This window comes from Chiloscyllium punctatum, chromosome 8 (assembly GCF_047496795.1).
Source record: "Chiloscyllium punctatum isolate Juve2018m chromosome 8, sChiPun1.3, whole genome shotgun sequence".
NCBI classification, from domain to species: domain Eukaryota; kingdom Metazoa; phylum Chordata; class Chondrichthyes; order Orectolobiformes; family Hemiscylliidae; genus Chiloscyllium; species Chiloscyllium punctatum.
This window is the reverse complement of record NC_092746.1, coordinates 87,469,446-87,495,462: the sequence shown is the minus strand read 5'-3', so window position 1 is coordinate 87,495,462 and position 26,017 is coordinate 87,469,446. Positions and strand designations below refer to the sequence as shown.

The 26,017-nt window shown below is 39.8% G+C and overlaps 1 protein-coding gene across 4 annotated transcripts in view; it reads right to left on the bottom strand.

Annotated features, from left to right (window-relative positions):
- The window catches only part of myo3a (myosin IIIA), a 444,520-nt gene that overhangs the window by 122,197 nt on the left and 296,306 nt on the right, over nucleotides 1–26,017 (bottom strand). For 3 of the 4 annotated variants that reach the window (XM_072575981.1, XM_072575982.1, XM_072575984.1), the window contains exons 23-25: nucleotides 20,668–20,747; nucleotides 6,681–6,782; nucleotides 2,662–2,739 (exon numbers count right to left, since the gene is read on the bottom strand). In XM_072575981.1, coding sequence (XP_072432082.1) covers nucleotides 2,662–2,739; nucleotides 6,681–6,782; nucleotides 20,668–20,747 — 260 coding nt within the window. The remainder of the gene's footprint in view (nucleotides 1–2,661; nucleotides 2,740–6,680; nucleotides 6,783–20,667; nucleotides 20,748–26,017) is intronic. The other variant, XM_072575983.1, reaches the window with a different exon arrangement.

The window sequence follows — 26,017 nt, the reverse complement described above, 5'->3', positions numbered from 1 at the left end:
GATTGCACTCTATCATTCATTTCTCTGGCCTTTTACAATGTTGGTTTGCAATAAAATTTATGACAACTTTTTCACAATTGCAGTAAGTGGAAAGAAGCCTGAATTTCTGGATAGAGTTTACTATGTTGGCAGAATCCTGAGCTCTCAAACACCAGATGCTCTCGTGTGAAAGGTAGTTTGAGAGTTCTCTGTGCATCTGCCTGATTATACCAATTAACACCAATTAGGCACAGAGTGAGCAACTCTGAAAGGAGTAATTAGAGATGAACTGAACCTCAGACTATCAGAATCATGCAGATTTTTTACCGTAGGAAGCTAGAGCTTATAACCCCAAATAGTTGCAAAAACAATATACACTTGGTGTGCTCAGCTGAGCCCTATTGATAATGCATTTAAACTATCAACTTTTTTGATGCATCTGTGTGTGTAATCATAGCTACACTAAGGAAAAGCTGCTCCACTTATAGTTTGGATGTGGACCTCGAAAGTGGAGCTAAGAAAGATTGTTCAGCCAGAATATTAGCTTCCCTGCTCTGAGTGGTTGTCTAAGTGTGTAAGTGCATTTCAACCATTTAACATTTCTGAATATTAGCACAAAACAATATTTCTCCATGGCCTGAAACATGGCTGTGCACAGTTGTCACATTCAAAAAGCAAGAATTTTACTTCTTTAATTTGCCATCAGACAATAGAGAATTGTACACAGAGGCCTAGACTCTAATAGGGTCACTTTCCAGGTACAAATGAGAAGCTGATGTATGTAAACATCACAGAGAATCACCTCTGGTCTCTGGTGTCTAGCAGCACGTCTGGGTGCTTTGACTGCAATTTGCTGCCCATTGATTTCAATGGCTGAGAAAATGACAGTAACACAACCATAATTTTCAGATATGAGCAAGCACTGAGCGAGTTTCCTTGCAGCTGTCAGAGCAGAGGTCACTCCAAGGTTTTTTCTCAGCAGGAGGCCAGGGTAAAGGAAGGGAAACAGATTTTGCCGCTCTCCTGTATCATGTAATGATTTGGGAGGAAGTTTTACGTAAGCCCAGAAATGACCTTGCCTGCATCCCAGCAGAGTGAAAACCCATAAGAAAGAAAAAAAAATCAATACATGTAAGGAAGCAAATAAAAACCTGAGAGATAAATGCCAAAATTTCAAATGAACATTAACACTGACAAAAGGGTGGGATTGGAAAATGCTGTTTCCTGAGTTGGCAAGCTTGGAGACAGGAAGGACACTCCAATGAATGAGGTGGCAGTGCTTCCAAACTTCACTGTCTCCCTGCTTCCACCAGAATTCGGTTCTGGGCAGGGAGCTCCTTGATCAAACTTCCCACCTCTCCACCAACTAAGCGGCCAATTAAGGACCATATAATGATCTCAGCCTGCTGCTGTTGGAATTAACCTAGCTCCAAGCAAGTTTCTCATGATGAGGAATGCCAGACGGGTGTGGGTATTTTGACACTTTGTATGTGTGTGTGTTTGTGTGTGTGTGCGTGAGTGAGTGTGTGTATGTGTGTATATGTCGGCGGGGGGGGGGGGGGGGGGGTCCCCCTCATTCAAAGGTGCTCATAGCCTGACTGAAGGTTGGCCATCATGCTAGAGGGTGTCTGCTGGGAGCCACCCCATTTTCACCTTCATTTCTCACACCACCTTCCCTCACCCTTCTGTGAACCCCCAAACCCACACATCCCTCCACTAATTACTTGCCTTAGTACTGCATCCTGCATAATCCTGGCACTCCAAGAGTGCTCTTCCATGAGCAACAATGTCTTTCTACACGGTGGTGCTGATGACAAGAACTGCCCATGTCTCACCAGTCAGAAGCATGACTAGGCGGGATTTCAAACCCTGGGCATCTGCATTCCAGAGGTCATCCCACTGGTGGGTTCATCACTGCCTGTTTATTGTGTGGTTTGGGAGGTCTTCCTTGGAAGAGACAGCATAGGCCTCTTATCAGGTGCCCAGACAAATAACAGGATCCCAGTGCCTCATCAAGATTCTATTTTAGAATTCTATGGACAAACTAACTTGAGCCATGTGCCAAAAGGAAACAGAGTTGAGGAATCATTATAATGCAACTGAAATCAAAAAGAAAAAAAATCCCAATTCAAGGGATAATAGAATTCTGCTTAGCAGACAATTTGAAAGAGGCATGCGAGTAACCTAACTGAATGAAAATAAATAGGAAAATGAAGGAAGAACAAGGAACACCATTTAACATAATAAGTTGGTGGTAATGCTGTGAAACAGTACAGTCATTAGTGATATATTTGTACCAGCAATCAACTATGCACTTTCTCTCTGACTATATTTCCAGGAGAGATTACTGACGCTCCCCTGTAATTGGGAAGCAGCTGCAGCAGTAACACGGAGAATGTCAACAATGTCCAGTTCAGGAGCTTCATTGGTGAGCATCATGTTGTAGGTTATTTTAATATTCAGACACTCATGGAGTGCTCATGGAAGAGCACTCTTGGAGTGCCAGGATTATGCAGGATGCAGTACTAAGGCAAGTAATTAGTGGAGGGATGTGTGGGTTTGGGGGTTCACAGAAGGGTGAGGGAAGGTGGTGTGAGAAATGAAGGTGAAGTGTGTGAATTGAATCAGATTCTAGAAAGTGGTGAAGAATCATGTTAAGATAATTTAAATAATGTGCCATACCCTGAAATAAGAGGCAACAGTCTGTGTCTTCATGTTGGTCGTTTCCCTGGGATTAAGTGCAGAATCTCCGTTGTCAACCTAATGAAAGGAACATATCATATGTACATTACTCAAGTGTAGATTTATGATTAATCTTTTATGTATGGAAACGTTTGCAACTCATTTGCATAATTATGAACAGTTTATCTTTAAAACGTTTAATTGGGCATGACTCAACGTGATGCATATTGCTGCAGCAGCTTGAACTCCAAATGAATTGCATCACACCTCTACCTGCAGAAGCAAATTCTGGTGAAGAACATTCTTCCATTGGTTTATACCTAACACAAAACACAAACTGAGAAGTTCATTTCTAACAATGAGCATTGCTGAAAACAAAATGACTAAAAAAAAACTTTTGATGAAGCTTTTCACCTTGTACGTATCAGGAAAATTTGTAAGCATACAAATTTGATTGGTAGAGACTTTGCCATGGATAATGCTGATTGGCAGATAACAACCAAGCTGAATTTACATTTTAAGGGAGGAAGTTGACTGTCTTGGTCAGATTATTGCCCTGAGACATGAACCAATAAATGGGTGTCACTAATTTTGTTGTATTTCAACAGGTGCCGTGCATGTACCTGTTCTTTCTGTTTGCAAAGAACACAGCTCTGCCCGTCAATATCTGTAGCTTCAAATACATTCAAATGCTCCATTGCACAAGCCCAACTGACAATCCTAAATTCATTGTCTATATAATTCCTTGAATATTTAGGTTTATCTGCAAATGTTCTCTAATTGTGGAATAACATCTAATGTTGGACATGGTTAATGATCTTTGCAAGCACAGGCTGGTGATTCCCCATCGCAACACCTCTATGAATCAGAGTCCACTTGTCAATCAGTCCTCCTCTTTCACATTATGAATAGTGGTGTACATGAAGAACAGTTTTGACATAATGTGTCTTTTTTCAGGCTTTGTATCACCAATTAACCTACTTGGAATATGAGCATTATTAGCAAGATCAGCATTTATTGCCAATCCCTCATTGCCTTTGGGCAGAGGTCAGTGAAACACTATAAATGGTGTGGTTTGCTAGACCATTAGAGTTGGTAATAAAAACAGAAAATGCTGGAGAACCCCAGCAGGTATGGCAGCATTTGTGGAGAGAGAAACTGATTGAGTTTTGATTCCAATGTGACTTTTCTTCTGAAATGAAGAAGACTTGAAAATGAAGCAATTCCTCTTGCCACCATCATGATCAAGTCTACTTGCTCCTCCTCCCCCTTTGCCAATCAATACAATCCAACAGTTTCAAACCCCTTCAATTCTGAAAAAGAGTCATATTGGACTTGAAATATTAACCCTGTTTCTCTCTTCACAGACCCTGCAAACCTGCTAAGTTTCTCCAGCATTTTATGTTTGTGTGTCAGATCTCTAACATCTATAGTACTTTATTATATCATTACAGATTGCAGTTAAAAAATCCATTAGGTTTGTGTTGGTCTAGAGTTCAGACCAGACCAGCTCAGACCAAGTGAAAATGATAGATTTCCTCCACAAAGGCCTCAAATGAACCAAGAATCTAGTACGTCATTTCGAAAGGTCATGGGATTTGCCCTTGAAAATGCAATGCTGAGCTGCCTTCTTGAAACATTGTAGTCCTTCTGATGTAGGTGCTGATTTTCACCCAGCTACAGAGACAGTCTTGCAAAATGTTCCAGGTTAGAATGGTTAGGGGCTTGGAGACGAAGTTGCAGGTTGCCTTCCTATTTGTATGCTATCCTAGTCCTTCCAGTTGGTAATGGTCATACATTCTAAGGAGGCTTAATGAGTCACTGCAGTGCATCATGCGGATGGTCCACACTGTTGTCACTGCATCAGTGATGAAGGGGTGATGGCTTCATGTTCATGAATAGTGAAACCAGCATGATATTAATTGAACTTAAATTCCTTCAGCTACTCTGGTGGGATTTGAAATCACATTTACATTACATTATTCCAGCCCTCAGGATGAATATTCCAGCAGTATTACCTTTCTACAACAATTACCCTGTTACTTGCTTTATTAGAACTGCAATATAAAAGTGTGTTTTTATTTTACTTCACCAGACAAATTACAATATCAGAAATAGAACAGGTCTGTGTCTTTTTGATAGTTATATCGTGGCTTTGTAGCTGGCAACTGTTGTGACTTTTATCTTAGAGTTTTTTCAGACTTTGTGGTTAAACAGAGATCTAGTAATCTAGTTTCCACTAACATATTGGAGGTGGGTGGTTCTTTCCAAAGGCAGAACAGCAGTGACTGAGTTAACAGTCCCATGCCAGGCAAAACTTTCTCAGGATAGTTGGCATAATCAAGCACATACATAGGTCTGTGGTTATGTTGATATGAAATAAACATGCTGATAGTTTTATTGTTCAAATATTACATGCACATCATACTAATTTCTTAATGTTTCCCAGTCTACACTAGTGATAGCACTTGTGACAATGAACAGATGATGTAAATTATTATGGGGAGTTAATAGACATGTAATTAAATCACGGATTTTCTTACATAAGGTACAAAGTCTTGCAAGGCAAGATAAAGGTGCAGCAAATCTCCTGATACATGGCTGAATTATTTTGACAGGTGCTCATTGACATTTCTTGGAGAAGTTGTGAAAGTTCTTTGGACTTGATAATACTGCTAAATAGCATAACATTACTGTATATGTAGGTGCTGAAAGGGTACTTAACTATTTATGGAAGATGCAAATTTATATCTTTCATGATGGAAAAACAATTATTCATCACTGAACAAAACTAAGTGGAGAGTTAAGACTGCAGATAATCTTCCTTTATTAGGGGTAACTGTCTAATAAAATATTTCTTCCTGTTGGTTAAATCTTGACAATTATTTATGAGATTATAAGGAAATGGGAGCATAAAAGTTAGTCCTTTAAAGTTCCTCATTTTTCATGCATCAAAATTGTCTGTGATTATCTAGTGAAAAAAGGGATGTCAGTTGTATTATGTAAATAAATTTGTAATGTCACACTAAAATCCCAGCAATTTGTTCATGATCACTCAGGGTCTGTCACCAAATTCTTAATCTATCCCTTTTGCGTGCTGCAGATTGACTTATACCCTGGCCAGTGTCTTTGTTTTCAAGATCCAGATTTTGTAACCATCCAAATGTGGCATTGAATAGATTTCTTACTCATAATAATAAGATCCTTGATCACCTGTCACCCATTGGTCCTCTCCTGGTTCTTCTTGTGCCAGAATATTGATTTGAAGATCCTTGTCTTCCTTCCTTAAATCCCTCAACAGCCTTGGTCCTCTGTACCTCTACAAATTCTTCCACCATATCTTTCTGCATAGATCCCTGTACTTCCATCACTTATTATTCATTGACCTTCTATGTTATCCTGTGAACAGTTGTTTGCTTATTCATTGTGCTACCACTTGTCCACCACTGGAAATTCTCTCTCTCAGAACTCCGTCTTGTGATTCACCTCCCTGTTTCCAATTGCTTCTTTTAGACTTTCTGTTGACTATTTTTTAGTCCCTCCTGACCCTTTTCCCCTTTATTTGTCCTGCTTGATGTTCTCTTGAAGAAGGTAACATGGCTGAGACATTCAACCTGTAATAAGTACCAAAAATGTAAGTTGATGTATAAACTAATTGTAGAAGAAACATCAGACAAGAATATTGCAAGCCATTATGTTTTTCTTTTACTTACGTGCATTTATCTGCTAAATGAGACAACATGTGCAGGTGCACATGAATCTACTAGTGAGAAATGAGTGGGTCAAGTCTGCATGACAATGGAATTGATCATTATGCTAGTATTAGACAGCTAATTTCTTTCGTAAGCAGGTCCTCTGGTATATTCTGCTAAGCCAAGATAGTAGCTGCACCTCCAAGCAACAGGTTCCTGCTCCTTCATTGCCCCCACATTTTGCCTCTGCTCAGTGATGTTCACTTCTATTCCTAGTAAGATCCATTTTACTTGAACCCATATCGAAATCCCCTTGAGTGGATGTACCTCTGCAGTTGCTTGTGGCAGGCGGAACGAGTTCCGAAGGTTGTTGTGAGTTGCTGACTTCTTGAGTGGCATTTGGAGCTGTCGTTTTTCTTGAAGACATGTCTAGAGAAGTAGAAGAGGAAGATAAAGAAATGTTAGCTTATTTCACGCAATCCACCCCTTCAAGTGTGGCACTGTACTGCGTGGTTTGCCATTGTGCTTGATAGTGATCAAGTGAGCGGCATGTGAAGGAGATAATAAATGAAGCACATGTCTAGCCTTCAAACGGGAGAGGCTTCCAGTTTCACCTTGCTCCAATCACTCCATGTTGCTAAGCCAATGAGGTCCAGTAGGTCCTCCTCTTTTTAGAATATTCTCTCCAGTAATATATGTTTTTATGGCCTGTAGCCAGGAAAGTATTGTCAGTTTGAAGCATGCCACAAAAGCAGCCATTTTGCTTCCACTGTGTCCAAAGCTTTTTGGTGGAAGAACCTTTTAAGACATGAACATGAGAACAGCATGAATAGCAATCTTAGGTTTGTGTCTTACAGTTCTGTGATCATGCATTGAATGAGCTGTTTTGATTTCTGATGCCTTGCATTGTTTAGCCACCCAGATGCAAGAGGTTTTGAGAAATAGTTCGTAATAATTTCAGTTGTGTCATCTATTGCTGGGCTGACTTACTTTCAGTGTAGAGAAGCAGGTTAGAAAAGGACCACTGACAGAGAATCAGCATCACCTAGAGGTGTAGGAAAGAGGATGCTGCAAAAAGTGGTCAGAATCAACTGAAGGAGCAGGCTAGGGAAGGACCCCAAGACAGGCGGTCAGCATGTGCCAAAGGAATGGGTGATGTGAGGACCTTGAGACAGGCAGTCATAATCCCACCTAAAGATGGTGAACAAAAGACCCCACGACAGACAGTCAGAAACAGAGATAGATTAATTGGAGCTGATTAGAATTGGTTCTTGTTCTACCAGAGGGACAGGAGCTAGCCTTAGGATAAGACTTTGGTAAGCAATTAAGATATTTTTGATTTAAAATTTTAACATAGTACACAAATTAATGTCAAAGTTAATAAAATAAAGTAAGGACGACATAGGTAAATGAATAATTTAACAAAACAATTAAACATCATTAAAGATGGCAGGACACATGATGTGTCAAGGCTGCAGCATGTGGAAGTTCCGGGATACCTTTGTGATCCAGGAAAAACATGTCCTCAGTAAGTGTTTGAAGTTTGAGCAGCTTCAGGTTAGAGTTTATGAACTGGACATTGAACCACAGATACTGTAATGCATCACGGAAGAGAAAATTTCCTGGATTCTTTGTAAAAGGTGACAGTTAGGCACCTATGATAGGGATGTCTAATTTGTTCAATGGTCAGGGACAGGAGGGTGTAACAGTAAGTGAGGCAGGTTTGGAAACTCAGAGGGCATAAGTTGAACATGGCTCTGAGCTGAGACCTCAGCTTTTTAGAAATTACCTCAATTACAAAGACGAGGAGAATGAAGGCAAGGTAGTTAAATTCAGAAATGACACCAAGATAGATAGGAAAGTATGTTGTGATAAGGACAAAATAAGTTTGCAAATGGATAATGATCACAGCTTTTACAGAGATAGATGTTCAGAATGCATTGGTGTTATTTATATTATACAGAGTTGGGGGAACCCAGGTAAAATAGAGAAATTATTATACAGGTACAGGAAAATGTAAGACTAGGAGAGGTGTAGGATTAGATTGGAAAGCAACCAATTAAAATTAAGGATGCTCAAGACGTCAGAATTAGATAAACAGTTACATCAGAGGAAGACACGTTAGAGGTGGAAGGGGCAAAGCAAAGGATGGATTTGAAATAAGGATGAAAATTTTAAATTCAGGTTCTGTTTGACCAGGATCCAATGATGGTTAGTGGTTACATTGATGACAGGTGAACGGGCCTCGGCACTAGTTAGGGAACAGGCAGCAATTGATCTTACATTTATGGTTTATGTGAGCAACAGTCAAGAATGTGTTGGAACAGAGATAGCAAAGGCAGGCATTGGGGTATCAGCAGCAGATGGCTGAGGCAAGTTTGAAGCGAGGTAATGCTACAAAGATGGATATAGGCAGTCTTGGTGATGATATGAATATGTAGTTGGAAGCTCACCTGAGGACTTTACCTTGGTGGTAAAGTCTGATTTTGTCTCAGACAGATCCCAGCAGTAGGAGGGAGATTGCCTGGGACAGAAGGAGCAATGAGAAAGTGAGTAATGGCGGTGAACAAGGCTGGGAATGAATCTGTCAGGCAAAACAAGCCTGCAGAATGAATCAGGACAGGGGAGTAGCTGATTTGCTATGGACAGTGAGCAGTGGGTGTCTAGAAAGTGGAGAAAGAGCAGAAATGAGGAGGATGGAGAATCGAGTGGCTCCAAAGGGGATGGGAGCAATGGAAACGAGCAAGTGACTGCAAGAGAATGGTGGAGAATTGCATGGCTCCAATAAGAATGATTGAGGGAGGCTGCCAAGTGAAACCTGCCTAGAGAGGAATACCTTTAAAAACAAAATTAAGAAGATCTGGAGTCACAAGTAATGAAATCCTTGCAAACTAAATGTACTTTATATAAAGGATATGTCAGTTATTGGGGAAAAAAAGTCTTGTTTCTCGCTTATGGCAGTTGCCTTATGCCAATTTAAATAGAAAAATAATTTAGTATGAGACAAACCATTTCATAGAATCCCTATAGTGTGTAAACAGGTCATTCAGCCCAACAAGTTCATACTGACCCTCTGAACAGTAATCCACCCAGACCCATTCCCCTACCGTATATTTACCCCTGACTAATGAACCTAACCTACACACTCTTGAACACTATGGGCAATTTACCATATCCAATTCACCTGATTGTGAGAGGAAGCTAGAACATCCAGAAGAAACCCTCGTAGACACAGGGAGAATGTGCAAACTCCACACAGCCAGTCACCTGAGGTCGGAATCGAACCCAGGTTACTGGTGCTATGAGGCAGCAGTACTAACCACTGAGCCACCATGCTGCCCCTCTGAGTTTATACCTCTGAGAAGCAAGATCTCTACTTGCCAAAGTAAGAAGTCATGGATAACAAAGGAAATAAGACAACTTAAAGGTAAATGGTAAAACAAAATATTCAAAAATGTAAAAAATGACTGGCAATGGGAAAGATGCTAAAAACAGCAATTATTGAAAAATCAGATGATGAAAGGAAGCATAGAAACTAATTTCCAATCGATTGTCAAAGAAACACAAAAACTGGGAAAAAGAATGTGGTCAGGAATAATGCACATTCCTTGAAAACAAGAAACAGTGATACTGTCAATGAAAATTAGGAAATTACTATAGTATTTACGGTTAATAAAGTGGTCAACGGGAAGGTCCTCTCAAGGAAAATAATCAGAGATAAGGACTGACAAAAATGATCAAAAGCAAAATAACAATAATAAGGAAAATAAAGAGACTTAAGAATGACAAAACCCCACGATCAGATGGTTCCATCCCAGTTTTTAAAAGCAAGTAAATGAAAATATTGCAAGTGCCTGGATTATAATCTTCTAAACTTCTCCCAATTTGTGATACATATCTTTAGATTAGAAAATTGTGCATGTCATGCTACTATTCAAGAAAGCTTAAGAAGGTAAACCAGGGAATTATGGATCATTGAGCTGACTAGCTATTGCTAGGTTACTACTGTTGATAATTTTGAATGCAGAGTTTTAAGATGATTATGTTTTGCAATGTCTCAAATGAAGAAGGTCATGTGATCTGCTTCAAATTCTGCCCAACAATAAACCAAGTGTCTTGGTTACTATGGAGACTGAGAGGCCAAGATTGAGACGTACTGGAAGCAAGGTGCAAAATGTTTATGTCTGAAACAAAGGCAGGAACAGCTGATCTAACAGTAGAGTCCCATTCCTTAGTCTCTGGTTTTAAGACAGAGAGAGAAATTTCAGCAAAACAAAATGCTGCAGCGTACAGGTGAGTGACCATGGCTATTGCGCGGCAGAACATAAAAGAGAGGTTGGTCTATGATCAAAGAAATATATGAATGACAATTTAAAGATTCTGTAAGGTTTTCCCTGGTGAAACCAGGATGAGAAAATGACAGAATAAGCTTTAATGTTAATAGTTTGTTTGAAATTTTTCTGAAAACTAAGGAAAGAGCCTTTCGAAGGTTGCTTGGTGATTGCCTTTGATTGTAAGTAGTGTAGCTGGAAGCATAAAATTAATGAAGTTACGTTGACAGATATGATGGCCAAAACTGTGGGAATTGGATTTCAATGTACTGTCATTCATGTACTTTGAATCTGGAAAGCACTGAACAGGTACTTTCTAAATGGAGGAAAGCTAAAACAACAGGGGGCCAAAAATTGACAGTGGTTCAAGTATATAATTAATTAAAATGTCATGAACAGTAAGTAGTTACAAAGGTTGATGGAATACTGGCCCTTATACTTACACTAGTAGAAAACAAGGGAGTAAAAGTTAACCATGAGCTATATAAAGCCTTAATTAGAGCACACGGTGTATAAGAAGCAGTTCTTAACACCACATCTTTTAGAATGATATATTGGACTTGGAGGGAGCTTAGATTTTCCAGAAATATGCCTGACATAAAAAGTTAAATTATGAGGAAAGGTTACATACGCTAGAGTTTTACTTTGAAGGTCAAAACTTTCAAGATACAAAGTGAACATCTCAGGTGGTTGGAGAAAAACTATTTGCACTAGGTGGGCAGTGTTGGACTAAGTCCCACATTGTAAAAATGTGAGGTTGATTTTTCAGGATTGACATTCGGAAACTTCTCCACACAAAAGGTGATAAACATTTGGAATTTTCTTCTTCAAATGGCAAAATCCTGGATCAATAATACATTTTAAATTTGAGATGGATAGATTTTTTTTATTATCCAAAGATATGAAGGAATACAGTGAAAAAGCAATTACGTGGAGTTTGGTTGTAGATCTCACTGAATAGTTGCGCAGGCTAAAGATTTAAATGGCCTATTGCGTTTCCTACATCGCTATGATTTGATATTGGATCAGTAAAACAAGACAGTTAGAGCATATAATTGGTAATCAAGTTAAATTAGTAAGCAATGCATTGATTTAGTGCCAAAGAAGTGATTTAGATACAAATGCAATTATTACTCAAATGTTATTGGCAGTCAAGCAATTATAATATACTAAAGAGTATTCCACATACTTTCTGCCACCTTTTTCCATTTACAAGAATTTGCAAGAAGCTTACAAGGATGTACATTGTTCAGAGCAGATGTTAGGAAGCACGCTTACATACAAAGGTTGGTTGATGTTTCAAACTCTTCCACAAATGACAGTGGATGCTGGATATTAAGGGATTTGAGCCAAAGGCAGGTGTCTGGAGTTGGGCCATGGATGAACCATGATCTCAATGAATCATGGAACAGGGCCCAATCCTCTTGCTATAACCTATGTTCATTGTAAGATTCTATGTCAACTTTTATGGTGGTAAGTGCTGAAGAAAACTTGTCATGTTGTATCTAAATCCTTCCACAGTCAAGAACTGACAGTGGTATCACTGGTAAGAGAGAGAAATAGGAATATAAACATAAGCACAGAATTAATTACTTTAAGATGGTAACAAATGATTTCTATGTACCTTGATCATGTTACTAATATCCTACACAATGTGTGACCTAACTGATCTATTAGAAGAACTTTTTAAGGAGTTTAGACTTCCACTTTATAGTGTTGTTGATAACAGCAAATACCATTAACCATTTTTATGGTTTGACTTAGCCCCTTTAATTTCCAGAATATATTAGGAGAGCAGTTTAATAGGCAGCTACATGGCTTGGAAAAGGTGGATGCTAGGAAATTGTTTCCGTTAGACGAGGAGACTAGGACTCGTGGACACAGCCTTAGAATTAGAGGGGGTCATTTCAGAACAGAAATGCGGAGACATTTCTTCAGCCAGAGAGTGGTGGGCCTGTGGAATTCATTGCCACAGAGTGCAGTGGAGGCCGGGACGCTAAATGTCTTCAAGGCAGAGATTGATAGATTCTTGTTGTCTAGAGGAATTAAGGGCTACGGGGAGAATGCTGGTAAGTGGAGCTGAAATGCGCATCAGCCATGATTGAATGGCGGAGTGGACTCGATGGGCCGAATGGCCTTACTTCCACTCCTATGTCTTATGGTCTTATGGTCTTAAGCTCATATCATGCATTTTATATCATTAGTCAAAGTCAGAATTATCTTCCTGATGTCATCCTATGCTAACCCATTATTTCCACAATTGCATCTTATTTGAGGTGGGTCTATGTTATTTCTTATGGAATTTATGGAAAATGAAATCAAGAATTAAAAGTCTCATTTTCTGTTCAGGTCCAATTTTTGATTTCTTCCTTGGCATAGATATTTACATCCGATAAAACCATCAGGATTTTCAACCCAATTCTTGAGGAGGCAAATTTTTTAACAACAGATTTTTTGGACTCTCTTTCAGAAATAATTTGATTTTCATTTCTTATGGTGTTTACAGAAGAAGAAAGAAAATCCCCTCACTTCAACTCTGGCTCTTCTGCCCAGTAACTTCAATCTGTCTCTGCATACTATCTGCTTTTCGTCCACAAAAACTTCCTTATGAATTATTTCATCAGAGAGTTTTATGTTTTGGACACGTTTATTAAATCTCCTGTCCACCTTTCCCAATTAAAGGGGAAGAATCTCAGCTTCTTGAAGCTCTCCAAGTAACCGAAGTTGTACATCCCTGATACTATTCTCATGGATGCCGTTTGTGCACTCTCCAAGGCCTTCCCATGGTGCCCAAAATTAGGAATTCATTCCAACGGAATTTAACTTCCCATTTCCAATTATTTAGCCTAATTTCTTTGTTTGTGTACTGTCTCCCTTTATTTGTAAACCTAATAATCTCATACACTTTTTACAGTCTCGGTAAATTGTTTTACCATTATTAAAGATTAATGCAGACACCCTGGCTCTGTTCCTGACCTGTCTCTCACCTCTAATACTGTCCCCTCAACTACTATGGAAAAGCCTTGTTTCATTGTTAAGCTATAAAATTGTGCTGATGAAGGGAAGAAGCACAAGCCATACTAAGATGTATCCAGTTGAAAATAGAAATTAGAAATAATAAATGACTGAGAAAGATTGAGAGAGGAGTTGTTTACCTCACAAAGGCAATAATAGCTGTGAAATACAGAATCATCTACCTACAAGAAAAGAAAACAGGAAACGATGAAGACAGGCATGGGAAATCTTCATGTCAATCTTTTCTACAGCCAAGATCTCAGCAATATCCTTGCTGAAATTACGCAAACAGCTAAAAATGGTGGGAGATCAGGAAAACCCCATGGATATTTACCCACGGGGCACCTACTAAACAGAAAACTACAGGGCTTCCAGGTTCTAAACTCACTCACTGTTTCTTTCTAACAGGAATAATTTCCTCATTCCAAATCTCCCAAGCTACCCTAAAACATTTAACTCTCACTCACTAATAAATGCTTCCTGCAATTATGCCTCCTGCTGACAGTATTTTGTCTTGTAATTAGCTTATGAAACCACAGATCTGCAACTGGATAATAGTTGGTGGTGCTGTTTAACACATGGCCGTGTGATCACTGCCTGCACAGTGACCCTGAGTTGAAGCGTATAGCAATACACTTCTGTTTATGCTTCATTTCTTGTAGCACAAGGTATAAATAACAAAAATAGACTTATATAAGAGGTGGCCCATACAATTAGCGGCCCCTCAATAGTTTTAAGGGGGAGCACCACTATTCTCACGGCATGGGAGGGTTGGAGATAGAAAAACTTGAGAGTTCTCTCCACCTCTAACAAAATTAGAATTATTATCCTTTCTGTGCTCACCTTATCTACTGTGTCACCTACCCACGATGATCCCCTGTTTATGTAATGCATAGCTGAAGAGATCAAGGCAATGGTGAAGACAGAGGAAGAGCAACAGCCCAAGACCTAGGGACACTGATTTCACTGGAACTGCTTTCAAAGATGTCTTTGGTGCATAGATGCAACAATACCACACCAGGAATGTGTTTCCTTCTCTAGTGTCTTTGATATAGAAAAGGCATCCCAGGACGTGTCCCAGAACCTTGGGGAAATTGCCACAATTATTGAACGCAAACAAAACTATGACAGATGCAATATTGTGAGCAGTTTTGGGCCCTTAATCTAAGGAAAGACATGTTGGCTTTGGAAGGGGTCCAGAGGAGGTCTGCAAGAATGATCTGGAAGTGAAGGAGCAGTTATGTTCTCTGAGTCTCTATTCAATGGGGTTTAGAAGGATAAGGTGGCATCTGGTGGAAACTTACAGAATACTGAGATGCCTGGATAGAGTGGATGTGGAGAAGATGTTTCCATTAGTAGGAGAGACTTGTACCCGAAGGCAGAGTCTCAGGTGAAGGGACAACCTTTTAGAACTGAAATGAAGAGGAATTTCTTCAGCCAGAGGGTGATATATGTGCAATTTAATGCCACAGAAGGCTAATAGGATAACTAATTGAATGTATTTAAGACAGAGATATAAAGGCTCTTGATTGGTAAGAAGATCAAGGGTTGCAGGGAAAGTCAGGCGGATGCGGTTGAGAAACATATCAGCCATGATCGAATGACGGAGCAGACTCAGAGGACGGAATAGCCATATTCTACTCCCTATATCTTATAGTTTTAAGGTTTGGTAGAAGCTGGGACAATTGAGATTTACAGGACTGTGCTAAACAGATTCTTATGAAAGCAACATACTGCGACATTGCAAATCTGAAGACTGAAAATACTGGAAAATCCTGGATCAGACAGCACTTGTGGAGAGTGAAGCAAAATTGCTGGGCATGACCTGCTGCTGATAAGTGCGAGCTCAAGACCTGCTTTTTATCGAATGAGTGGGCTGGATAGAGTAGATGGTGAGAAGTTGTTCCGGCTCACAGAAAGAACAAGAATGAAAGAGGACTGATACGAAGTGATGTGCATAACTAACAATAGTATCGTCAGAAAGCGAGGGTTTAGGGTATGGAATGCACTGCCTGCAAGTGAGGTTCAATTGAGGTATTCAAGAGAGATTGGATGATTATTTGGATAGAAATAAGTGTGTAAGGTTATCTGGAAAAAGCAGGAGATGGTAACCTGGAAATGTTGTGTTTGAAGAGCTGGTGTAGGCAAGATGAACCAAATGGAGATTCTGATCAGGTCCCTGACTCCCCTTGTACCATTTGGTCCCTTAGTTTTATTTCTCTCTTAACAGATGCTGCCAAACCTGCTCTGCATTTCCAACATTTTCTGTAACTGAATTCTTTATTAGTTGAGAATATTAAGGGGTATGGAAATCACTTTATATATTCCTCAAATTCACCAAATAAATTCTGCAGTAAATCTTAAATATAATTTAATTAGGAGAATGATTTTATTGAATATTTTCAATGCAAGAAAATCTAATTGGAATGGTGTTATGACTTTGTCGTTTGGATACCCTTTAAATTGTATAGTTCAGTTGAAGAACATTTCAGTTAAGTGATTATGCCCTAAAAGTGCAGAGATGAATTCTTCATGCCACAGGATAAACTCAGAGGAAAGAAGGACCTTCAGAAACATGACTGACAAAGAACCTTGATATAGTAGTATGCATGACACTAATTATATAGAAAAGAAAAATCCATCCAGCAATCTTCACCCAGAAGTGCAAAGTGGATGATTCATCTCAGCCTCCTCCAGTGGTTCCCAGCATTACAGATACCAGTCTTCAGCCAAGTCGACTCATCCCACGTGATATCAGAAAATGGTTGGAGACACTGGGTACTGCAAAGGCTATGGGCCCTGACAACATTCTGGCAAAAGTACTGAAGATTTGTCAGAATTTGCTTCAGAATTTGCCACTGCCCCAGCCAAGCTATTCAGTACAGTTACAACTCTGGCAACTACCAACAACGTCTTGTGCACAAAAAGCTGGACAAATCCAACTCAACCAATTACTACCCCAGCAGTCTACTCTTGATCATCAGGAACATGACGGAAGGTCTCACCTGCTGTCTAGCTCAGCAATTGCTCAGCAATAACCTGCTCAGTGAAGCCTAGTTTGGGTTAATTTAAAAAGGATCTTTGGGATCCTATGGTTATCTTTCCCTAGTCCAAAATATATTTACAGTATAAAAGGAGCCATTTTAATTAGGCTATGAGTTAAAGAAAGAGTGAGTTTATTAGCTCTGAAATGGGAAAGATAATAAAATATGATAAATATATACATAAGCACAGATTTGAAATGAAAGATGATTGCCAAAAAGGTTTAAGTTAAAAAAGCATATTTGAATCAGTCTTTGGCTTGTCCATGATAAACTGATTATGAAAGGCTGCGGCTGTTAAGTTGGACAATTTCAATTGTTGTTTGATTGGAGAGTCTTAGTTCTGCAGTTAGCTGAAAGGAATTTGTTCACATTTACTTTTTTAATGGCTGAGCTGACAGATTTTCAGTAATCAGAAAGACTTTGAAAGGAATCTTCCAAGGCCCTAAATGATATTGGCTATGACGAGCAATTTTGGAGAATGGGAGGCCTTTCTCAATGGCAAGACCAATACATCACATTATCCAACCAAGTTCCAGAGGTTGAGCCAAGATTCCTGCAAGTGAACTTCCAGAGGCCTGTTAACAGGAATTATCGCTCAGTTCCAAATTGATTAATCTTGCCTCATTAATATGCAGTCTTGCATTCTGCCACCCACTGGATAGAAACTACAGGCTCAAACTTCCTGACATGATAGTCCGAGTGGGTACTTGGTCGGTGCAGCTCATTGCCTGCTTCTCCAGACCTCCATCTTGGACACACAGCACCAACACCTCAGGGCATGGTCCATGGGCAGCAGCTGCAAACACATAATGTCTGCAGCCTCTGGCATCTGACATGGCAGCCTCTCGGCATCATCATGGTACATTCCTGATCCACTTACTGCACTCTACTTTAATGATGTACTTTGGTGTACACTGAAACTTTTCATTCTAATGCTGCAGTAGGGACAGGCACCTGGCCAATGGACTGAACCATGCTACATTTCAGGATCCTCACTTGCTCTCTTAGCACCCGCTCATTTTGTGCCTACCTGGATGCATACAGCATCTCGACCTTGCCTTAGATTTTAGAGCTTCATCCCCTCAACTCTACTTTAAAGGCTCACAGTACTTCTGTCTTTGCTTTCAATTTAGCACAGACAAAGCCAGGCAAGCAGGTCAGCAGCCATTAGTCAAAAAGGTGGGCATGTTGTTGTATGGCACTGGGTGACATTAATCTCACACCCGCACCATCTGCCAGTTGTGTATGTGCCAGACACACTCTGTATGCTGCAAGAAGATACCCCGTGGAGTCCTCAGTCAAGTCAACGGAGACAGTTTTCAGTCAGGAAATCCTGGCACAGTTAGTCAAGAGCAGCATCCATTTTTGGTCCAGCGGCTTGGGCATAGTCAGTCAGCCACTTAGGGCATCATGCTCAGTATCCTTTCTTTGTAGAGCCTGAGGCGCCAAATATGGTGCCTGCATCACCTGTCTTAGCTGGCTGTTTTCTTTTGGAAACAGAGAAAGGGAGGGTTTGAGTGACATGAAAGTGGGTGGCACCCCTGATAATGAGGTGGAAAGGTGGTGAGCTGTGGCTGAATAGGCAGCACAGAGGCCATACAGAGTTAATAGTGTGGGGTGTTGGGTGAGAACGAGTGACAGATGATTTTGCAGGCAATAGTTAGAAGTCGGTGCATTGCCTTCGATACTGCGTATGAGGTAGCAGAGAGAAGATGTTGGCTCTTACCCTGGTGGAGCAGCAAAGGTCCAATATCTTCCTATGGTATTGCTGCTTGTTTCTCCAGATGCTTTAGACCACACTGATCCGCATGACAAACTTGGACTTAGTAGGCAGGGTCCGATGCTTCGGAATCCTCTGGCAGTCCTGGGGGAAGAGGGTAGCTACCTATCCACCAGGATCACCAGATCCTCAACCTTAAAGCAGTGTACCGACTTCCTGTTATCTGCCATGATGGGGGCAAATGTCATGAACTGGGCAGTGCACCTCCACATTGTCTATGCTTGATCAAGCGCAGAACAACCTTTTAAAGATGGCATTGGTGCCAGGGATCCAGTGATATCCTAGTGATGGTGGGTACATCCAGCTTGTTGAAGAATCAGGCTAGTCTCAGACAAGAAGGTGTGTAGTAGGTAATGAATGAGGTGAGTTTGGGATATTTGCTTGACAAAATTTGCCAGGCCTTGTGGAGAGAAACCCTCCATGACACTTGATGAAAATGACACAGTCACAATATTGCTTGGCATAGCATAATAGATTTCCAGCAGCTTACCTTATAATAGCAACACAAATTAAGCCTGACTTTTAACGGTCTTTATAAGATGCAGCCTTACAGGTGCTGCAATTCTGTCAGCTCTATAGACAGACCTCATGCTATCTGCCAACTTCTCCAATAGGCTGATTAATACTGGGCAAAAAAACAAAACAATTGAGTTTCCTTCAGGAATAAGTCACAAAACTGAGCCATCATTGATTTTTTTTTCTAACTAAAGGCTCTGCAGATTAGGCTTGACCACCTTTAAGAAATATTGATCTACCAAGATGCAAACAATTAATGTTTAAGGTCTCCATTAACATAAAATACATTTCAAGGCACTGGGGCCAACAAATTCTTTTTTTAACAATTTTGTTTAAATTACCACGATTGAACATTTAAATGCAGCGTGTACTGGCCTTAAAACATCATAATCACAACCCAGTAACTTGAGTTAATGGCCCTCAGTAATGCCTAAAACTTAAAAGGCTGTTTCATTACATCTCATCCACAGTGATTGTTGAATAAGTCAGCAATATGTAACTCATTTTACTTATTCTGAATGTCTTATTAAGAATGACACTCCACAGATGTAAGTGTAATGATAATATTGGTCACGATATAGGCTGCAATGATGCCATTAAATTTAAAGTCTGACCTCTGACAAAGATTAATACAGTTCCTGAACTAAAACAAATTCATCAAAATCCTGTCATACCATTTGTGAGATGAAATACAGGAGGAATTCTGTCCTATTTAGTTGTGCAAATACGGTGTTAATAAGCAATACCAATGCTAAGCTGAAGCAGTCTAAACTGCTTTGTTGTAGCAACATTTCTATGTTAAAAAGATTAATTTGTCACTTCTGGCTTAAAAATCATCTTTGTATGAAATTATTGTGAGTTACAGAGAGGTCATGACTCACCGATCAATTTGAGGTTTGAAATGGTGCAAAAGCCCCTTGCAACTTTCTCTCAGAGCCCTTGAAGATTTGTTCATGTGATATTTTCCCTAAATGGCCACTCCTGGTACCTTCTGATTTTTATCACCTCTACCATTATGTGGTGCTGGCTCAGTGTTGTTTGAGGTAGTTCACTGCCAACAGTTTTTCTTTATCTTTGCTTTGTCTCAGGCCCAACTAGGCTTAGCTGTGGAGAATACATAACCTCAAACAAAAGAGGCAACTGTTCTGAAATAACAAGAAGGTTTACTATATTGTAGCAATAAACCTAACTACATTTGGTCAGGCATAATTACTAGGACTTTGAGGAACTGGTACAGATACATCTACTCTGTCTGAAAGGTAGACCAGAGCTCTGTGTCTCTACCTACTGTGACATCAGTAGAATGGGTGGTACCAATATAAAATGAACATTAACATCTTCAGAACTAATATTTTATGGCATAATTCTCAGCCTCCAGGTTTGGTCTGTATGTCTGTGCAGCTACCAGCCGAGACCTTGGATTGATTCTGTCGGCATTCCCCAGTTTGTTCCCTTCCTGCCGATTTAGCTAACTTCATAATTTCCATCACCACCACCTCTGGTTCAGTCTGCCAAACCTGGTCCATTACAGTTAATTCATTATTGCACAGAAATTAGATGATATGGAACACATTGTAGTCAAAAGCACAGCTCAGAATTACAGAGAATACTCAAAGCCTCTGGTGTACCTTTGAGTGGTTGGTAGCATGCTGAGGAGTTCGAACTCGAGGGACAGTTGCACCTTTTCCTCTGGAATGAGACAGATTTCCTAGGACAAAATAAAAGATGAATGTGAAAATAATAGATGACACAGTCAATTCTCCAATGAGAAACTGCATACAGTATTGGGTTACCACTTCTGCAGAACACCTCCATTCAGTCGACTAACTTGACCCTGAGCTTTGGCACACCGACCATTGATTCTCCCCATCATACCCTCATTCTGACCTTTTTGGTCTTAGCTCCTGCACTGTACCTAATGAAGTGCAACTTCAGTTGGCTGTCTAGCAGACACCTGAAGTGTTATTGGAGGTATTGTTTATACTGCTGAGTTTATGGCAGGTTGAGGGGGAAAAAAAACAAAGCATTAGTTTTATTTCAACATCAGAGAAGAGGTTTCAGTTTCTGTTCGGGGGAACCTGTCACTTCAGCATAAGTGGTGTATAGTCTATGGAGCTTCCAAACCAGGAGAGCTTGAATAAAAGTCATGTTGTTGGAATTGTGCAAGTTTAGGCAACTTTGTAAAAGGTTCATGCCAACAGACATAGAAATAAATCGTATCAAAAATGTTCTTGTGGTCTTAAGGAAAGAAATTTCTGGACAAACCCAGTGAGTTCTGCAGAAGGAGCACTACACTCAGATGTTAACTTGCTTTCTTTTCACACATTCTGCCACACCTGCTGAGCTTTTCCAGCCTTTTCTGTTTTTATTTCAGATCTTCAGCATCTGCAGCTATTTATTTTATTATGTTATCCAAGGGGAAGAAATTTGGAAGAGTTATTTCAGTAAAGATTTAAAATGCTGGGATAGAAATGATATGTCTTTGCAACTGAGTATCTATAAAAGGATAGCATTGGGAATAAGTTAAAAGTTAGGTTGTTTTATGTTTATGTCAAGATTCTTCTGTCTTCTGTACAAATATTTGTTTATTTTTTCTTATGTGTAACAAACCTATTTTCTGTTATTCAAGAATATATGCAGTCTTGAGTAAATGTTTCTTTGACTAACTATTAAATTAACTAACTGCAAAAATTAAATATATGGTATATCAAGGTGGATTTCATTCTGCAATCTGACTTGTCCAGTATTATGATAAGGTGGGCTCATAACACATTCATAATATAGCAGAAATCTGTTGATGAATTCATTTACCTTTTCATCCTATCTACCTTTGCGTACAACAAAAATAACTAAAAGCTACATCGGATAGGGCAGAGGATGGAGCGGTGTTGGAAATCTCATACCAGACAGTGGGGGGAGCATTAAAGGGGAGGATGGCCATACATGCTTTACGAGGTACCTCCAATCTGTCTTGAATGTTAAGACAGAAAGCCTCCCCAACGCCAACCTTCCCAACCCAATCCTTGGCAACTAAAGCTGCCTGGGTCCCTTTATCACACTGGCCTGCCCTGCAGCAGCTAAATTAGAGATATGGATGATGCGAGGCCCTTAAGTAACTATTAATTGATCTGTTAAGTGACTCATTAGAAATAAGACTGGGCAGACCAATTTGACACCTCCACAAGCTCTTTAAAATTTCAGACAGATGAGGAGCTGATGAGTCGATGGTGGAAAGGCCACCAGGATTTTACATGCTGATTCAAACTAGTTGGTGGAGGAGCTTAAAATCTAACTTAACAGTTTTATTCCACCATTTTTTAAGAATGCTTGGTTGGATTTTGATCTGATGTTGTCATTAGTTCAGGTCTTTTGAATACTGATCCATTAACATAACCATAAAATGAGCTATACTGTCTTAATTCCCATTTCTCTAGCAATTGGATATGCTAACTATCTGTCCATCTTGCTGATCTATCTATATCCTCCTGCTGGATCTTTCAATCTGCATCACAATGTGATGCTGTCAGCAAAAATTTGAAATTGTTACTTCAATTCGAAAGAGCAGACCAATGATGAGTTGTACATATTATTAAGAAGCTGGTATAACACAGGTCCCTGATGATTACCACTTACAACATTGTTTCACTCAGATACATTTCCCATTGTTTGTTACGGTATAACAGCCTCTTTCTGCTGTGGCCATACTACCTTTCATCCTGTGTTCCAATATATTTGCCATAAATTTATTATATAATGCATTTCTAAATGTTTGTGAAAATCCATACAAATGCCATTCGTTTACTTTGTTTGTTGATCTCCTGTTAGTTCTTCTAACAGGTTAGAAGGTTAGCCAATCATGAGGCTTATTTTAGAAGGATCCTTTAGGACTTTCCTCAGTTGTGTTCCTTTCCCTAGTGCTTGTTAACTTCGTCACTTGCTATTGAACCTGGGATCTTAGGAGGTAGCAGTAAAATTCAAACTTGGTGCAAAATGGGGAAGTGGATTGGCTGCCTGTTCTCCCGGCCAGTATTTGTTCCTCATATTCATTCTCATATTACTATCACTGGGAATTTACTGTATGGTAATTGGCTGTCACTTTTTTTAGTCATTAAAGGGATGTGGGTGCTGTTGGCTAGGGCAGAATTTATTGTGCATTCCAAATTGTCCTGGAGAAGGGAGTGGTGAGCTGCCTTCTTGAACGACTGCTATCCTTGTGGTGTAAGTGTATCCTAAGTGCTGTTATGAAGGGAGTTCAGTAATAGTGAAGGAATGTATTATATTTTCAAAGTCATGATGATGTGTGGTTTGGAAGGGAACTTCCAGGTGCTAGTGTTTCCATACTACTCTTGTCCCTCTCAGTGGTAGGGTTTGAGAGTGTGGAAGTTGCTAAGTAAGGATTCCTATTGAGTTGTGGCAATGCATCTTTTTATGGTACACACAGCTGCCAATGCACAATAGTAAAGAAAGGTGAATTTTGAAGGCAGAAGATGAGGTGCTAATCAAGCAGGCTGCTCTGTCCTGAATAAAGTCAAGCCTTCAAGTGGTTTTGAAGCTTCAAATATATAGGAAAGTGGAGGCCATTCTATCACACTCCTGATATGTGCCTTGTAGATGGTGCACAGGCTTTGAGAAGTCTGGAGATGAGTTATTCACCACAGAATTTCTTGCCTCTTGCAGCCAGATTATTATACGGTCGGTCCTGTTCAGTTTCTGGAAAATGATAGCACATAGAATGTTAACAATTACAGATTCAGTTATAATAATGCTATTGAATGTCAAGGGATGCTGGACATTGAAGGACAGCTGTATGATGAAGATGTTGCCTTTATCACACCAACCCAAACTGAGTGTCAGTGAGCAGATTATTAATGCAGCAAATCCATTATTGATGTCACCTTCCATCATCCCTGATGATCATGAGTAGACTGATGGGTCAATAATTGTCTGGTTTAGATTTGCCCTGCTTTTCCTCTATAGGATATGTCTGCAATTTTATACATTGTTGTGTAGAAATCAGTTTTCTAAATCTACTAGAACGGCTTTGCTAGGGGTACAGTTAGTTCTGGAGCACACATATTCAGTAATATTGTTGAATGTTGTCAAGGCCCAAATTCTTTGCAGTATCCTGTGCTTTCAGCCATTTCTTGATGACATGTAGAGTGAACTGAATTGGCTGATAGATGGCATTTGTGAAGCTGGGGACCTCAGGAGGAGGTGAGGATAAAATTGTGCAATCTCACTTTGGCTGAAGATTGCTACAAATACTTCAGACTTGTATTTTACACAAAAGTGTTGGGCTCCCCCATTATTGAGAATGGGGATATTTATTAAGCCCCTTTCTGTAGTGAAAAGGTCAATTATCCACCATTAATAATGACTTGAGTGGCACGACCAGAGTTTAGATCTGATCAATTGGTTGTGGATTGCTTACACATACCGCTTATCCTCCTTCACATGTGAATAGTCCTGTGTTATAGCTGACACATCCTTTTTAGATATACCTGGTGCTGGCCCTGGCAGGCCCTACTGCACTCTTCATTGAACCAGCTTGGTCCCTTGGCTTGATGGTCATGATTGAGTGAGGGATATGCCAGGCCGTGAGGTTACAGGTTGTTTGAATACAGTTTAGCTGCTACTAATGCTCCGCAGCACTTTAGGGATTTTGAGATTGAGTTGTTAGGTGTCCTATGTTACAACATTTGAAAGTGCTTGGAATATTCTGAGGTAGTGAAAGGTGCAACATAAATCTAAGTATTTATATTTTATCCAGCCCGAATGGAAAATTATAAAGCAGGCTGCTGATCCGCTCCTAGCCAACTTGTGAACAGTGTGCTTGAACCTGAAATAAGGTCAGGTGATAAAAAGGAATGGAAACACATTAAAATGTTGATGCAGTGATGCATGAAGTATGAAAAAAGCAAGTGTGGAAATGATAAAGAAGAAGTCTTATAATTGTCCAGACATGATCACAGTTTTAATCCATCAGTATTATAAAGAAACTGAGTATCAGATTTTTGGCACACTTTGATTAGCTGTACTCAGGTTTACTGACGTAGCTGTGATTAGTTTTTAGATGAACTGAGTTTTATTGTAATTTCAGCAGTAAGCTAACTCCCAGAAATGTATGTTGTTGTTAAAGTGCCCTGTATCATTCAGGATCATGATTGGGCTGCCAAAGCTGAAGCCAAGATAACTTGTCCAGTTGGAGATTTAAACTACTTGAATGAAGAAAATTGGATCCTGCCAAATCTATAATAATTCATGGCCCTAATTTTAATCAGGTCAAATCTGAGAGGATGAAAGTGCTGCAGCAATAAGGCCTGTGCCATAGTAACTCTGGAGCTTGACACTGTTATCTACTACCTAGTATTGAATGTACTGAATGAGAGAAAGAGAACATATTTAAAGTTGATTTTCTTCGATGAGGTTAAATAGGACATAGATACCACTCAGAATAACAGGTAAGAAATAAAATTAAATTGAATTCAGAAAGACATGGAGGAGTGGAATTTTCATTTCAGCCAATGAATTAGGAGCAGGAGTAGGCGATTCAGCTTCTCAAGCCTTTTCTACCAGTCACAATGATCCATAACACCCAAAAGTCTTTGAAGTCCTTGCCTAACAAGAATCTATCTCCACTTAAAAATATTCAAATATCCTACCCTCCCCCCCCCCCCATTGCCAAAACTATACAAACTGGCTTACTGTTAAGATCTTTTTGTCTTCAGTGCTTCAGATTTGTGACGCTACTGGCAAAGTAATACAACGGGTGTCTTGTCACCACAAAACCTTGCTAGTGGTGAGAAAGTTATAGATGGCTTGTCCTGATGAAGGGTTACGTCCGAAAGATTGACTCTCTTGCTTCTCAGATGCTGCGTGACCTGCTGTGCTTTTTCCAGCACCACACTTTATTGACTCTGGCTTCTCTGCAGTCCTCACTATCTCCTGGCCGTGTCTGGAGCCCAACCAAGCCTCTTA